The 18,284-nt window shown below is 42.6% G+C and overlaps 1 protein-coding gene across 2 annotated transcripts in view; it reads left to right on the forward strand.

Moving 5' to 3' along the window:
• Window positions 1-1,911: 1,911 nt before the first annotated feature.
• LOC110530181 (phospholipid phosphatase-related protein type 5-like) overlaps window positions 1,912-18,284 on the forward strand; it is a 63,112-nt gene continuing 46,739 nt past the window's right edge. Inside the window, exon 1 of one of the 2 annotated variants that reach the window (XM_021613048.3) lies at window positions 1,912-2,467. In XM_021613048.3, the coding sequence (XP_021468723.1) occupies window positions 2,264-2,467 (204 nt within the window). In that variant the 5' untranslated portion in view covers window positions 1,912-2,263. The remainder of the gene's footprint in view (window positions 2,468-18,284) is intronic. The other variant, XM_036985741.2, reaches the window with a different exon arrangement.

Raw genomic sequence — 18,284 nt, forward strand, 5'->3', positions numbered from 1 at the left:
GGTAGCAGACCTGCGCTCACTCCTTGTGCTTATTATAAGCAGCGCGATACTGGTCAGGCACCGTGTTATGCGGTTAAGCGCACGGTGTTGCCAGTACGTGTCCATAGCCCGGTGCGCTATAGGACAGCCCCCCGAGAGTGTCATGCGAGTGCGGGCATCGAGCCAGGGCGTATGGTGCCTGCTCAGCGGGTCTGGTCGCCGGTACGCAGTTTTGGTCCAGGGTATCCTGCGCCGGCTCTGCATGCTGTGTCTCCGGGGCGCTGGGAGGGTGCAGTGCGTCCTCTGCCTGCGCTCCGCTCGTGCCGGGCGACGGTGGGAATGGAGCCTAAGGGAGAGGTGCGTGTAGTAAGCACCAGATCTCCCGTGCTTACCCACAGCCCGGTTCAACCTGTGCCTGCACTCCAGAGGGTCCGGGCTAGAGTGGTTATCCAGCCTGGGAGAGTGGTGCCAAGGTTGCGCACCTGAGCTCCAGTGCTCCCCCACAGCCCGGTCTTTCAGGTGCCTCCTCTTAACCCCAAGCCTCCTGAAGGTCTCCCCAGACTGGTGGTTCCTGTGGCAGCCCCACGCACCAGGCTGTCTCTCTGTCTCCTTCCTGCAGGTGGTCCTGTCTGCCCGGCGCCGCTGCCGGAGCCTCCCGCCTTTCCGGCGCCGCTGCCGGAGCCCCCCGCCTGTCCGGCGCCGCTGCCGGAGCCCCCCGCCTGTCCGGCGCCGCTGCCGGAGCCCCCCGCCTGTCCGGCGCCGCTGCCGGAGCCCCCCGCCTGTCCGGCGCCGCTGCCGGAGCCCCCCCGCCTGTCCGGCGCCGCTGCCGGAGCCCCCCCGCCTGTCCGGCGCCGCTGCCGGAGCCCCCCGCCTGTCCGGCGCTGCTGCCGGAGCCCCCCCGCCTGTCCGGCGCCGCTGCCGGAGCCCCCTGTCTGGCGCCGCTGCCGGAGCCCACCTCTGTCCCGAGCAGCTGCCCCACCTCTGTCCCGAGCTGCCCCTCTGTCCCAAACAGCCCCTCTGTCCAGTGGGGTCATTGAGTAGGGTGGCCATGGTGAGAAAGCCACGGAGGCGGACAATAAGGCGGACCAAGACAATGATGAAGTGGAGTCCGCGTCCCGCGCCAGAGCCGCCACCGCGGACAGACGCCCACCCAGACCCTCCCCTATAGGTCAAGGTTTTGCGGCCGGAGTCCGCACCTTTGGGGGGGGGGGGGGGGGGGGGGGTACTGTCACATTCTGACCTTTATTTCCGTTGTTTTGTATTTATTTAGTATGGTCAGGGCGTGAGTTGGGTGGGCAGTCTGTTTGTTTTTCTATGTTTTGGGGCATTTCTATGTTTTCGGCCTAGTATGGTTCTCAATCGGAGGCAGATGTCATTAGTTGTCTCTGATTGAGAATCATACTTAGGTAGCCTGGGTTGCACTGTTTGTTTGTGGGTGATTGTCTATGTCAGTGGCTTGTGTCAGCACAGGTCTAATTTGTAGCTTCACGGTCATCATTTGTTTATTGTTTTGTATGCAGTGTCAGTACTTTCTTTATTAAAGATTTACCATGGACACTTACCACGCCGCATATTGGTCCTCTGATCCGTTTCGCCTCTCCTCTTCAGATGAAGAGGAGGACGGTCGTGACAACTAGGAATTCAGCCAAAAAATGTGTTTCATTTTTATAGGAAATCTGTTCCCAAAATTCCCACAAAAAAATATATATATGTGATCGTGTCTCAAAATGCAATGAAGCTGTGAAATTATGTCATTTTCAAATGCAATCTCCTTTTGGGCTTAGTTGTGGTCAATTTGAGGTGGACAAATTATTATTATCCAACAAACAACCACTCGTTCCGACAAATCGGATTTTAGCTGAATCTAGTTGCCTACAGATGTTGCTGTCCTACACATGAACGTTAACAAGATCCTGTGGCTCATGCTAATGGTTGGCGCGCGCTGTCACTCATCATCGCTCAAGGCTGTAAGAAGTCTGCATGCCTATGGTTCCGAACATTCCACGCACATCTCTCACGCCACGGAAGGAAAGTCGATTCCATCCCACGCGCTCATGTTCCCAACCCGCTCCACACTCTTTTTCTGTCTTCGCGCTCACCCTCGCATGGATCTCTGAGCGGTGTCAAGACTGAGCTCGCCTCTTCACCTAAACACGATGTTTTATGGATTATCTTCCATTGTAGTAGCGAGAGATATATGTGGATGGAACGCGGAGCGAGGTGGAGTACTGGACGGGTTACAGCAGTAGCCTAAAAACCGGGCGGCTGGGTGTTCCATTCAACCATGCTTTACTTCCAGCTGGTGATCATGGCTGGGACTGTCATGTTGGCATACTACTTTGAGTACACCGACACTTTCAACGTGCACGTCCAAGGGTTTTTCTGCTATGACAATGCCTACACCAAGCCTTACCATGGACCCGAGGCGTCCAGCGCTGTTCCTCCTGTAATACTTTACGCAGTGGTCTGCGGATTGCCGTTGCTTTTGGTGAGTTTTGGAAAATGGGCAAATATTTGTATAAGGAAGGCATAAACTAATGGACACACCAACTGCATAGGGATGAACCACACAAATGTACAACTTTAGGTTACAACAGTAGCAGTTGAACAGGTCTCCATTGGGAAAGAGGTATTCAGACCTCAATGGTGCAACCTGTCTAGGTAAACATTAAGTGTTTGTTTTTCTACATTGGCAATGAATCGACGGAAGTTAGTCGTGCCAACCATATATCTTATTGATAAGACATACAATATATCCCCGTTGCTTTTACATGGCTGATACTGTGTAGCACCCGCTGTACTGTACCCTTTTGACAGTCCCCATGGATGTTTTCAGGTGTTTCGTGACATGTAACTTTCTACTGGGCAAAAACTGGTTGAATCAACGTTGTTTCCACGTCATTTCAAAAAATAATATGTGATTAAGTTGAATCAATGCGGAAAACTAATTGGATTTGCAAAAAGTGGTACTGAGTTAGTGCTTTTTGAAGTCGGTTTGGTTCAATTATTTAAAAAAATATATAACGGTTTTCAATTTCGGTTTTGCTAGTTTTTTTAAAACATTAAATGCACTATACATTTTGTGGGTTGAATTCTGTAACAACACAGTATACAACAATTAATAAAAGCCCCATGATTACTTTAATAAAATAATTCAATTGCTATATACGGGTTAGAATGGTTCAGGGAACATAACCTAAAACTGGAAAATAACGAAATTATTTGAGGAACAAAACCCAAACCGGAAGCGATCTATACTGTTCCGAAAGAGAAGCATTATTTTAAAAGCATGGGAACCGCTTAATAACGTTATTTTACGTTCCGTGCATTTTTTTCCAGCCCCACAAATATCGCAACAAAGCGCCTATGCAAAGCACTCACTCACTCTGTCACTCAGAAATGTATTCCAGCGTCTGCCTGCCAGCTGGAAATCTAGTGCCGGTGGGTGTGTAGGCTACATGCCCCTCCCCTCTGAAGCATACAGTAGGTTACTGTTGCCTGCTAATGACATTACAAGAGTGATTCAGAAATTAGGGAGAAATGTTTAGAAGAATGCATTAACTTTTTAAGTTCTTGTTAATAACCTCTTAATGCTCCACAGCATACTGCTCTATCCACACTGATTGGTGAAGTAATTTAATGTTGAGCTAAATGTAAAAAAATAAATGTAAAAAAATAAATGTAAAAAAATAAATTTAAAAAAAGGAACAGAAAGGAATGATATTAACCGGTACTTTTTGGGGTTCTAACCGGTTCAGAACTTTATTTTGCCCGTCGGAACAGTGGAACGGATTAAAAAAAAAATATTTTGTTCAGAACGAAACCATTGGCTCTATACACTGAACAAAAATATAAATGCAACATGTAAAGTGTTGGTCCCATGTTTCATGAGCTGATATAAAAAATTCCAGAAATGTTCCATACGCACAATTTTGTGCACAAATCTGTTTACGTCCCTGTTAGGTTTTGCCAAGATAATCCATCCACCTGACAGGGGTGGCATATCAAGAAGCTGATTAAACAGCATGATCATTACACAGGTGCACTTTGTGAAGTTTTGTCACACAACACAATGCCACAGATGTCTCAAGTTTTGAAGGAGCATTCAATTGGCATGCTGACTGCAGGAGAATTGAATATCCATTTCTCTACCATATGCTGCCTCCAATGTCGTTTTAGAGAATTTGGCAGTACCTCCAACTGTTCTCACAACCGCAGACCACGTGTATGGTGTTGTGTGGGCGAGCGGTTTGCTGATGTCAACATTGTGAACAAAGTGCCCCATGGTGGCGGTGGGGTTATGGTATGGGCAGTCATAAGCTATGGACAACAAACACAATCGCATTTTATTGATGGCAATTTCAATATACAGAGATACCGTGACGAGATCCTGAGGCCCATTGTCGTGCAATTTTTATTTATTTATTTTATTTCACCTTTATTTAACCAGGTAGGCAAGTTGAGAACAAGTTCTCATTTGCAACTGCGACCTGGCCAAGATAAAGCGTAGCAATTCGACACATACAACAACACAGAGTTACACATGGAATAAACAAAACATACAGTCAATAATACAGTAGAACAAAATAAAACAAAATGTCTATATACAGTGAGTGCAAATGAGGTAAGTTAAGGAAATAAATAGGCCATGGTGGCGAAGTAATTACAATATAGCAATTAAACACTGGAATGGGAGATCGGCAGAAGATGAATGTGCAGGTAGAGATACTGGGGTGCAAAGGAGGAAAAATGAATACCAGTATGGGGATGAGGTAGGTAGATAGATGTGCTGTTTACAGATAGGCTGATCTGTAAACTGCTCTGACAGCTGGTGCTTAAAGCTAGTGAGGGAGATGTGAGTCATCAGCTTCAGAGATTTTTGCAATTCGTTCCAGTCATGGCCAGCAGAGAACTGGAAGGAAAGACGACCAAAGGAGGAATTGGCTTTGGGGGTTACCAGTGAGATATACCTGCTGGAGCGCGTGCTACGAGTGGGTGCTGCTATGGTGACCAGTGAGCTGAGAAAGGCGGGGCTTTACCTAGCAGAGACTTGTAGATAACCTGCAGCCAGTGGGTTTGGCGACGAGTATGAAGCGAGGGCCAACCAACGAGAGTGTACAGGTTGCAATGGTGGGTAGTGTATGGGGCTTTGGTGACAAAACGGATGGCACTGTGATAGACTGCATCCAGTTCATTCATCACCTCGTGTTTCTGCATGATAATGCATGGCCCCAAGGATCTGTACACAATTCCTGGAAGCTGAAAATGTCCCAGTTCTTCGATGTTCTGCATAATCACCAGACATGTCACCCATTGAGCACGTTTGGGATGCTCTGGATCAAAGTGTACGATAGCATGTTCCAGTTCCCGCCAATATCCGGTAACTTTGCACAGCCATTGAAGAGGAGCTTGATCAGCTCTATGTGAAGGAGATGTGTCACGCTGCCTGAGGCAAATGTTGGTCACACCAGATACTTACTGGTTTTCAGATCCATGCCCCTGCTTTTTTTTTTTTAAAGGTATCTGTGACCAACAGATGCATATCTGTATTCCCAGTCATGTGAAATCCATAGATTAGGGCCCAATGAATTTATTTTAGTTTCCTGATTTCCTTATGTGAACTGTAACTGAAATTGTTGCATGCTGCGTTTATATTTGAGTTCAGAATCATTTTGGTTCCAACTCCTGGTTGTGTATATTACATTTGTTTTATTTGATTACTTTATTATTTCATTCCAAATCATCATCAGATCTCTATAGAGCTGCTGCCTATGCCGTCTGACAAAATCACTATTTTAGTAATTCTTCAAAGTAAATAAGGCATACTTTTATGACTGCTGAATGCCAACTATCAATCACTTAGATAATGTATTTTCAAGTATAGACACCTCACGAAGCAACCCCTCTCTATCACGCATTCTTCTCTCTCCTCTCCCTGTCTGGCCCACACTAACCTAATGTAGCAGGCATAAAAAAACACACACTGGACATGTAGGCGCTCAATGGATTATGTAGTTAATTACCACGTTTTCTGAGCTAATATGTCGATTTTTGGTCTTTTGGAAACTACAACTCACACAGTTCGGTGTTGATTTGATTTATCTCTAGAGAAACAGTGCAATGTGCGCATTGAGCTTACATAATAGAAACAAACAAAATGGAATTCAAATAATTGAACCTAATTTATTTCAGGCAATTAGTGGTTTAAAAAACTAGCAAAAAGTCATTAAAGTAAGGGCATTTCATCCTTCTTTTAACCCAACTTTTTACCTAAATCCAATGACATGGTGAAATTTTAATATATTTTTAATACAGTGCCTTGCGAAAGTATTCCGCCCCCTTGAACTTTGCGACCTTTTGCCACATTTCAGGCTTCAAACATAAAGATATAAAACTGTATTTTTTTGTGAAGAATCAACAACAAGTGGGACACAATCATGAAGTGGAACGACATTTATTGGATATTTCAAACTTTTTTAACAAATCAAAAACTGAAAAATTGGGCGTGCAAAATTATTCAGCCCCTTTACTTTCAGTGCAGCAAACTCTCTCCAGAAGTTCAGTGAGGACCTCTGAATGATCCAATGTTGACCTAAATGACTAATGATGATAAATACAATCCACCTGTGTGTAATCAAGTCTCCGTATAAATGCACCTGCACTGTGAAAGTCTCAGAGGTCCGTTAAAAGCGCAGAGAGCATCATGAAGAACAAGGAACACACCAGGCAGGTCCGAGATACTGTTGTGAAGAAGTTTAAAGCCGGATTTGGATACAAAAAGATTTCCCAAGCTTTAAACATCCCAAGGAGCACTGTGCAAGCGATAATATTGAAATGGAGGGGGTATCAGACCACTGCAAACCTACCAAGACCTGGCCGTCCCTCTAAACTTTCAGCTCATACAAGGAGAAGACTGATCAGAGATGCAGCCAAGAGGCCCATGATCACTCTGGATGAACTGCAGAGATCTACAGCTGAGGTGGGAGACTCTGTCCATAGGACAACAATCAGTCGTATATTGCACAAATCTGGCCTTTATGGAAGAGTGGCAAGAAGAAAGCCATTTCTTAAAGATATCCATAAAAAGTGTTGTTTAAAGTTTGCCACAAGCCACCTGGGAGACACACCAAACATGTGGAAGAAGGTGCTCTGGTCAGATGAAACCAAAATTGAACTTTTTGGCAACAATGCAAAACGTTATGTTTGGCGTAAAAGCAACACAGCTCATCACCCTGAACACACCATCCCCACTGTCAAACATGGTGGTGGCAGCATCATGGTTTGGGCCTGCTTTTCTTCAGCAGGGACAGGGAAGATGGTTAAAATTGATGGGAAGTTGGATGGAGCCAAATACAGAACCATTCTGGAAGAAAACCTGATGGAGTCTGCAAAAGACCTGAGACTGGGACGGAGATTTGTCTTCCAACAAGACAATGATCCAAAACATAAAGCAAAATCTACAATGGAATGGTTCAAAAATAAACATATCCAGGTGTTAGAATGGCCAAGTCAAAGTCCAGACCTGAATCCAATCGAGAATCTGTGGAAAGAACTGAAAACTGCTGTTCACAAATGCTCTCCATCCAACCTCACTGAGCTCGAGCTGTTTTGCAAGGAGGAATGGGAAAAAATGTCAGTCTTTCGATGTGCAAAACTGATAGAGACATACCCCAAGCGACTTACAGCTGTAATCGCAGCAAAAGGTGGCGCTACAAAGTATTAACTTAAGGGGGCTGAATAATTTTGCACGCCCAATTTTTCAGTTTTTGATTTGTTAAAAAAGTTTGAAATATCCAATAAATGTCGTTCCACTTCATGATTGTGTCCCACTTGTTGTTGATTCTTCACAAAAAAATACAGTTTTATATCTTTATGTTTGAAGCCTGAAATGTGGCAAAAGGTCGCAAAGTTCAAGGGGGCGGAATACTTTCGCAAGGCACTATATATATATATATTTAATTAACGTTAGTTAACAACTTAACCAAAGGTACATCAAAATTAAACGTGCCAAGTGGGTAATTTTGCATATAAATAAATGTATGTCTGCATCAAGCAGATGTCTGAAAGGAATAGTGAAGTTGCCATATGGCCAAATAGAACTACTAGGCATAATGTAACTTTCAATAGTCATTCAGGTGTTGTACTCTGCTGTTTTGGATTCAGGCTTAAAAAACAGCTAGATGCATTGGGTAACAAGGATAATATGTATAATTATTGGCCATGGCCCATGGGGCCCTGCCGTTTGCCAAACCTATCTGGTTTATTTGTGAAAAACACAGCCAAACCCTGTCTATGAATTTACTCATATTCTTATACCTATCTCTTCGTATCTGTCAAGATATGTCCTATTTGTCAAGATGTGGTCCCCTGAGTCTGTTCGCTTACAGGGTCGTTCCATGGCATTTCAGCAAGCAATGACACCCACCATCTCAGATTGCTCTGAAATCATTTCTGTAGTTAGAAACAGATACGAGTATCACTTCTGAAACGTTATTTAGTTGAAATATAATTTGACCTCAGAGAAATTAAGCTAATTGATTGAAGAAAATGTAGTCTATTTCAGAAGAACAGAATAGCATACTGAGTTGTCCTTATGTTAGGTCCTGATCTGGCTATGTCAAATGGCTGTGGGCTATATTAGTTCATTTAGCAGACAAGATTTGCTTAGAATTCTATGGCATTTTTTTTTATAGTATAAAGAATACAATTGAAAAAAGCTGAATAAAATTTTCTCCAAAAGATTTGAGGGAGTGCGCACATACAGCTATTCTGTGTTGAGCGGTTAACAAAGAAATAGGTATTCCAGATGCTTAATTTAGTTATTAATGTAACTTTAGTTTTTATACAAACGTTGGGCTGTGTGTTTTGATTTTTAATACATTGTAAGGCTGCATGATACGACTCTAATGATGATTTGAAAAAAGTTGCTTGAAGGCATCAGCTCTGCTTTGTTTTTTTTGCGCAGGCTGTACACTAGATCAGTCACTCATTCACAATTTGACAAGCACTGGATAATGCCTAGAATTTAACGCCGGCATCCCCTTTGTGTGGGCGTAACGCACCATAAAAAAATCCATGCCTTTTGCAGCCAGTGGCCTGTGTGCCCTTCTCCCTGAGTGCTGAGCGCTCTGAATGACCTCTCACTCTCATGACTCTTCATCACGTGATCGGGTCTTTCTCACAGGCTACAAGTGAAGACAGACACATCGGGGACGCAATTGCGCGGGTCCTTATCCAATTCCCGAGTTGGAATTGAAGATATTGCAATGCGCACAAGGTAGTAGGCTATAAGCGCGAATGTTCCATTATCAAATTGTTATGCTTTTATTATAAATGCGCATTTTTATGGTGAAAATGGTCTTCCCCAAACTTGAAACTCACATGCTGCTTATGTATGCCAGTTAGGCTCTGCACCCCTTGTAATGTGCTTAATTTTAAGAAGTTATTTGGCAACTTTCGTTGTGATACAAACATTATCAAAACATACAGGCCTATGGGCTAGGCTACATGAGGTGTGCGACTGATTCGAAAAAGACACGCAAAAAAAAGGCATTGTTTCTTATGCTGGGCATCATTCACAAGTGATATGCTAATATTGTCACCCTTCAGACTATTCTTGATTTAATCTTGTCTTTACATATACTAAATAATATATGTGTGAAATTTGTTTTTGATTTAGAATGGACCATTATCATGCACCTGTATCGAAACAGGGGCAGCGGGAATACAAGTAATCTATGTACTTGAATAGCGAATGAAGGATGTTTTGTGGCGTGGTTCAGTTAAACAAAGTTTAAATAAAATACAAATAAAAACATTTCATGCAAGCCAGGTAGGCTATACTCCTGTTGTAAATATAAGCAATGTGCTTAATATTAGGAAAGTTGAGAAATACATATAGGAGGCCTCCTCCTCTTTTTTTCTCTCTCTCAATTACATAGCCTATAGAAATGTTGCTCAATATGAGCTCATGGGCTCTCATGAAGTGTTTGATTCGATTTTCGATCACATTTGCATTGATGCCAGAGTGATTAGAGGGACAATAGAGTGCTGAGTACCAGGCAGTTAGCAAGTTTGGCAGGCTACTAATGACCATCAGCAGCATCATAGCTTGGATATTAACTCAACTTTGTATAAGACTGTAATTGAAACTGTACAGCCTAACTGTGCTGGAGGACATCTGCAAGATGGTGCTGGCATGCTTAAATAAGGAAATTAATGTAAAATCATTTGCACTAAGTTGTTGATATTTTTGTTTGCTGTCACAATTTACTGTAAGTTGTAAAAAGAAACTAGTTCTTAAGTAGATTTCTGACCAGATACCTTTTTACTTTTACCAGAGTAGTTTCTAAAAAGGGTTACTTTTACTTGAGTAAATTACAATCTAAGTAAGTTACTTTTACTTTAGGTCAAACGTAATATCAGAGCTCTGACTTTGTGATAGACTGAGTGTAACGGCATTCCTCCCTCCTCTTCTGAGGAGGAGTAGCGAGAAGGATCGGAGGACCAATGCGCAGCGTGGTAAGTGTCCATTATGTTTAATATGAAAAACAACAGAACACTAGAACAAAATAAAATAACGTGCATCAACGAAAACCGAAACAGTACCGTGTGGCAACAAACACACACACGGAAAACAAACACCCACAACTCAAAAGTGAAACCCAGGCTACCTAAGTATGATTCTCAATCAGAGACAACTAACGACACCTGCCTCTGATTGAGAACAATACTAGGCCGAAACAGAAACTTAACATAGAAAAACAAACATAGACTGCCCACTCCAACCCACGCCCTGACCATACTAAATAAAGACAAAACAAAGGAAATAAAGGTCAGAACGTGACACTGAGTTAGGGCAGGCTTTGGGTCAGTCCTTACCTCATCTCCCCAACTGAGTCTGACTACCCTGCACCTCTGTGCCGTTAAGCGCTTCTATCCAACTGTCTCATTACTGTCACTCATCTCGCACACCGCTCCTCTAGACCCATCCATTCCCATTCATTCCCCCAGAGTTGTTAGCTTTGAGAAGGAAGGGGACAGAAAAAATTAAATCCATACCAATATAAGATTAGTTTTTTTTTTTGCAAATAGAGAGGGAACAGCGAAGAGGTTCATAAAAAATTAAGCTTTTACTCAACTGCACCGAGACCTGAGCTTTGGGCAAATTTACAGAGGTATAGAGCTAGATTAAAAAGCATGATTCGACACCTCCGTGTACTTGTCACGGCCGTTGTTGTTGGAAGAAGGTGAGGACCAAAGCGCAGCGTGGTATGTGTTCATGATGTTAATATTTAATGAATCAAACTGAACACTGAAATACAAAACAACAAAGTGAAAGAACGAAACAGTCCTGTCTGGTGAAGACACACAACAGGAAAATAATCACCCACAACTCAAGGGTGAAAACAGGCTACCTAAGTATGGTTCCCAATCAGGGACAACGATTGACAGCTGCCTCTGATTGAGAACCATACCAGGCCAAACACAGAAATCCCAAATCATAGAAAAAAGAACATAGACTGCCCACCCCAACTCACGCCCTGACCATAACAAAACAAAGACAAAACAAAGGAACTAAGGTCAGAACGTGACAGTACTATTGCAAATTTGAACTAGCTAGCGAGAGCACGCCATAGCTTGTCGAGTGGTCACCTTTATTTGGGCCATGAAGTACTACCATGGTTTTGGTAGGCTACTGATTGTCAGTAGCTATGGTCTTACGTATTGTTGTGAACTCGAGTCCTTTTCAAAGACTTTTGTCTAAGGACCTTTGAATTGAGTGCACCAATCCTTGACTCTGTGGGTTCCTATCCTGGGCGGGCAGCGATGGATGTTACATCATTAGATGGGACAGTCCAACTCCTGAATCCTAGGCAGACGAGAATCAGTAATGGTTCAAGCCTGGCCCAGTCCAACCCCCGAATCCTTGACAGACGAGAATCAGAAACATCCACTGAAGAGTGTCTCACCCCTAGCCTTCCCCTAGACTTCCCCTAGCCTTCCCCTAGACTTCCCCGGATATCCCTTATGGCCCTATGTAATGTTGAGGGGGAATTTATGATGAGCGGATATTGACGGACCCAGCTATCAATAAAACAGTAGCAGCGTGACCATTGAGACGCATTTCTCCGCACCATAACTTGATCAATGAAAGGTTGCCCTTGCCTGATACCAAGGCCTCTTAGATTCCCTCTCCCAATCACTATTATTATCTGCTATGTTCTGGGGAATTGTGTTCGATAATGGGCTAGGATGGATGGGACTACTAACAGGTCATAATCTCACACTCCACTAGACACGTAATGATAGCCATTATTATTATAAACCCTCCAGAAGCTGTTCAGGGATGCACTGAAAAGCGAACAAATTCTCTCCTGCACCTTGAGGGTTATGGTGGTGCACATCCATTTAGTAATCTTGACAATGGCTAAGGGTGCTAGCTTTGCTGCAAGGTTGATAACTTACAAAGAGAGTATACAAAACAAGGACAGGAACCATGCCTCATTTGTGAACGTGTTATGAGCACAAACACATGTAATGCACATATTATACATGTTATGAGCTACAAAGGGTATTTCTTTGGTATTTTAGAGAATGGTGCTCCTTGGACTGAAGTCTCACAACATGAGGGTGACAAGCCGTTGTAAACATTGACTTTACGATCAAACCGTTTTTGATTCATAACCACAGGTCCTCACTACTCTGTCTTGTCCTGACCCACAGCAGTAACTCGCAGCTGTAAGAAATCAACACTGCAGGAGAAATCGATATGTGTGTGGAGAGCTGTCTCCGCACACACACACACACACACACACACACACACACACACACAGACACAGACATACATGCAGGCACTTACTCACACACACTGACAATTCGAACAAGGACTACTCAAGCTGAATCAAAGGAGACGGCCCAGTTATCCACTGTGCCATCTGTCTGTCTGTCTTAACAAAGGAGTTAAGAGACTGTAAAAACAGAGACTGTGAAATACAGTCCCACAGTGGAACTAGAGAGGCATATTTGGTTGTTGTAGAGAATATAGTTGAAAGCGGCAATCTGCACTTGCTACATACATTTTTGGACTTATAAATGAATGATGTGTACCCATTGATTCGTGAAGAATATAACTTATTCATCGCTCATGAGCTTAGTTCAACTGTTCAATATAAGCTTGTTTTACTCCGTAGTTTGTTAGCGATGTACACTGAACAAAAATGTAAACGCATGATATAAAGTGTTGGTCCCATGTTTCATGAGCTGAAATACAGTGGTGGAAAAAGTACCCAATTGTCATACTTGAGTAAAAATATAGATACCTTAATAGAAAGTTACCCAGTAAAATTGCCCAGTAAAATACTACTTGAGTAAAAGTCTAAAAGTATTCGGTTCTAAATACACTTGAGTATCAAAAGTAAAAGTAGAAGTATACATCATTTCAAATTCCTTCTTTTAAGCAAAGCAGACGTCATCATTTTCTTATTTTTTTAATGTATGGATAGCCAGGGGCACACTCCAACACTCAGACATCATTTACAAAAGATGGATTTGTGTTTAGTGAGTCCGCCGGATCAGAGGCAGAAGGTATGACCATGTGTTGTCTTGATAAGTGTATGAATTGGTACATTTTTCTGTCCTGCTAAGCATTCAAAATGTAACAAGTACTTTTGTTGTCAGGTGAAATGTATGGAGTAAAAATGGCATTATTTTCTTTAGGAATGTAGTGAAGTAGAAAAGTTTAAAAATATAAATAGTAAAGTACAGATACCCCCAAAAATTACTTAGGTAGTATTTTAAAGAATTTTTACTGCAGTACTTTACACCACTGCTGAAATAAAAGATCCCAGAAATGTTCCATACACACAAAAAGCTTATTTTTCTCAAATTTTGTGCACAAATTTGTTTACATCCCTGTAAGTGAGTATATCTCCTTTTCCAAGATAGGTGTGGTATATTTGCTGAGACAGGTGTGGTATATCAAGTAGCTGATTAAACAGCATGATCATTACACAGGTGCACCTTGTGATGGGGGGACTATAAAAGACTACTCTAAATGTGCAGTTTTGTCACACAACACAATAGCACAGATGTCTCAGGTTTTGGGGGAGCGTGCAATTGGCATGCTGACTTCAGGAATGTCCACCAGAGCTGTTGCCAGAGAACTGAATGTTTATTTCTCTACCATAATCCGCCTTCAATGTCGTTTTAGAGAATTTGGTAGTACTCCCAACCGGCCTCACAACTGAAGATCACATGTATGGTGATGTGTGGGTGAGCGGTATGCTGAGGTCAACGTTGTGAACAGAGTGCCCCATGGTGGTGGTGGGGTTATGTTATGGGCAGGTATTGTCTATGGACAATGAACACAAATGCATATTATCGATGGCAATTTGTATGCACAGATATAGCGTGACGAGATCCTGAGACCCATTGTCGTGCCATTCATCCACCACCGTCACCTCATGTTTCAGCATGATAATGCACGGCCCATGTCGCAAGGATCTGTACACAATTCCTGGTGGTCACACCAGAAACTGACTGGTTTTCTGATCCACACCCCTACTTTTAAAAAAAAGGTATCTGTGACCAGTCGTGTGAAATCCAAAGATTAGGGCCTAATAAATGTAATAAATGGGGTGGGCATTCTATGTGTTGTTCTAGTTTTGTTTTTCTATGTGTTTGGCCTGGTATGGTTCTCAATCAGAGGCAGCTGTCAATCGTTGTCTCTGATTGAGAACCATATTTAAGTAGCCTGTTTTTCCCCACTTGATTTGTGGGTAGTTGTTTTCTGTTTAGTGTATTTCACCTTACAGATCTGTTTTGTTTCATTCGCCGTTGTTATTTTGTTTAGTGTTTAATAAATATGAATATGGACACGAACCACGCTGCATATTGGTCCGATCTCTCCTGCTTCTCCGAACGTTACAGAACTACCCCCCCCCCCCCCAAAGGACCAAGCAGCAGCGATCTCAGGACTCCTGGACATGGGAGGAAGTCCTGGACAGCAAAGGACCCTGGGCGCCGAATATCACTGCTCCAAGGCAGAGCTGGAGGCAGCGAAAGCTGAGAGGCGGCGATATGAGGAGGCAGTACGGCAGCGCGGCTGGAAGCCCGAGAGGCAGCCCCCAAAAATTATTGGGGGGGGGGCACACGGGGAGTGTACACGGGGAGTGTGGCGAAGTATGGTAGGAGACCTGCGCCAACTCCCCATGCTTACAGTTTGTATAGTAGTGTGTATTACTGTATTTAGTAGCCTCAAGCATCCTGACATATACTGTACCTCTCCCCAACTCATCAAACAATATATTGGTTGCAATCACTTTGCTCTCATTGTAGCCTTGATAGGACTAGGAAAATCTCAGGGCCCTCCAAATCATTGTAATGATCCATATTGAGTAGTGATTTGACATCCATTATCCACAATGTGAAAAAAAGTCCATGCCTGCTATTTAATTATTGTCATGGTATTATTTATTTTCATACCATGACATGTATAGCGTCATGGGAAGGGACACATTAGCTCTACACATTGTGCACTGCTTCTGACTTCATCAGGACATCAGTCTCTCTCCATGTCCAGTAGAGTATGTCCACATTGATTAAAACACACATGAACACACCCATGCATCTACTCAATCATGCAGACACAATTATTTGGACACACACACACACTCATACACACTTATAACTTCCCCTTGGTTGTTGGACAACAATTCTCTTTTTCCTTTTGATGGATGAGGTTGCAAGTTCAAATCCCCGAGCTGACAAGGTACAAATATGTTGTTCTGCCCCTGAACAGGCAGTTAACCCACTGTTCCTAATTTGTTCTTAACTGACTTGCCTAGTTAAATAAAGGTAAAATAAAAATAAATAAATACAATATCATTAAAACCGGAGCTATGTGAACCTGTCATTACTAGAACAGTCCCCACACATATAGTGAACTTGCTTCCTCCCCTCCTTTAGCTTCCAGCTTTATTTATACTGTACATCATCTGTTTAAAGCACTTCAGGCCCCTGCGACGGGATCTCAGGATGCTTAAAGATAGATCTAGGCATTTATTAATCCACGGTGCTGCGTTGTGAGATTTTCCACTTGACGCGTTGCTTTAAAAGAGATTCATTTGACTCCACGAGGTGGACTCACTTTACCAGGGTGATTTACGCAAGTGAGATTTTAGGGGAAGTTGGTCTCTTTCCCTAATCTCAATATTGTGAAAGACTGAATTTGGGTCATCATTGGTAGTCACAAAACTTAATTTCAAGTGGAAATGTTTATTTGTAATTCTTTAAATGGATCATGTGGTGTATTGGGAAATGTGTTCATGAGTTTCGCTGTAAAAATGGTTGCAAATAGCCAATGGGATTTGTATGCAGGGGTTGAGTTATTTGAATTAACAAATGATAATGGGGTTTCCGTTCTTGCATTGAAGGGATTGGATTATGAGATGCAAGGGCGGTAAAAGTTAAATGATGTATTGGAGAGTTGGGCTGAAGACACTGGAGACAGTAGTCGACTCTTCAGTAAAAGAACCCAGCATATTAGGATGCAACAGATCAGTTATCTTTTTACAAGATTCTCCAAGGCATTAGATAACAAATAGTTAATTGCTATAGCAGTTGTAGACAGTCTTGTCTTTCAGGCTTTTATTTCACAGTTGTTCTGCTTTGTTCAGTTCTTCAATGTCTTCACAAGTTCTTCAGAGGCAGACACAATATACTAGTTAATATACTAGTTAAGTTATACAGCAGTTGAGGACATTCCAAAATGTAAAGGTTGTCCAATATGTCCTCTTTGCCATTGTCACGCCCTGACCTTAGAGAGCCGTTTAATTTCTCTATTTGGTTAGGTCAGGTTGTGATGTGGGGTGGGCAATTCAATGTTTTGTTTTCTATGTTTCTTTATTTCTATGTTTTGGCAGGGTATGGTTCTCAATCAGGGACATCTGTCTATCGTTGTCTCTGATTGGGAATTATACTTAGGTAGCCCTTTTTACCCTCCTTTCAGTGTGGGTAGTTATCTTTGTTAGTGGCACTATAGCCCTGTAAGCGTCAAGGTTGTTTTTCGTTTGTTGTTTTGTTGGTGACATTTACTAAAATAAAAGGTAAATGTACGAGTACAACGCTGCGCTTTGGTCTACTTCTTACGGCGCCGTGATGTTAGCACATCATTTTCAGATGTAGCCTAGCTCTGATTGTCCAGGCCAGCTCTGATTGACCACTAGCCGCACAGCTTGAGTAACCTCTAACTAATACTCACCTCATTTCAATGTAATTTGAAGCTTCAAATGAGCAGTGTAACCGGCAAAGTTTAAAGCCATCTATGATGTACACACCAGAACACCAGATCCCCCTTTTTTTTTTTCACCCAATCAAATGTGTACTTATGAGAGGCATAAAGTGCAAGTATCAAATTCCACCCAAAGTTGTGCCCCATATGGGAATAAGGTGTCATCTGTGACAGAGCCACAGGTATGGGTTGGTTTCAATACTAGACCAGTGGTTCTCAACTTGTTTTGCTTTGGGACCCAAATTGAACCAGGTTGTCTCAGTCGCGATCCAATATTCACATCACAATGTTTTTATTGTTGCAAAAATGCAATCTGGAAAACTATTTTTAATGATATATTGATAGTAAATGTATCAGTTATATTACAAGGGAACGAAAGTCCCCACTTTTTCGTTGTCAATAATTCCATTTTGCCCATATTCTTGATGAAGAATGTTAAGCTCACTGCTATGAGACCACAACATCAACCAAATACGCTAAATAGCGCTGCTAATAACTCTATATTGAAAATACTGTGATTGAAGACATAGTTCAAACTTCAAAGGTTAGTTTCTACCTGGTTTTAGTCGTTTAAGTTTAGACTGTAGTATTTTTCATTAAATAAATCTGAAACTCGTGACCCATTTAAAACCTCCCACCAACTCCAGACTAGCTCCCCTCCCCTGGTCTTCTGTCAATCATGATTATCAATCAATCAGTCAAATTTATTCATAAAGCCCTTCTTACATCAGTTGATGTCACAAAGTACTGTACAGAAACCCAGCCTAAAACCCCAAACAGCAAGCAATGCAGGTGTAGAAGCACGGTGGCTAGGAAAAACCGGAACCTAGGAAGAAACCTAGAGAGGAACCAGAATATGAGGGGAGGCCAGTCCTCTTCTGGCTGTGCCGGGTGGAGATTATAACAGAACATGGCCAAGATGTTCAAATGTTCATAGATGACCAGCAGGGTCAAATGATAATAGCCGACCATTCAGAGTACTCTACCGCTCCCTCTGTCTCTAGAGAGTTGA

This window comes from Oncorhynchus mykiss, chromosome 8 (genome assembly GCF_057628025.1).
Source record: "Oncorhynchus mykiss isolate SJ-2025 chromosome 8, ASM5762802v1, whole genome shotgun sequence".
Lineage (NCBI taxonomy): Eukaryota > Metazoa > Chordata > Actinopteri > Salmoniformes > Salmonidae > Oncorhynchus > Oncorhynchus mykiss.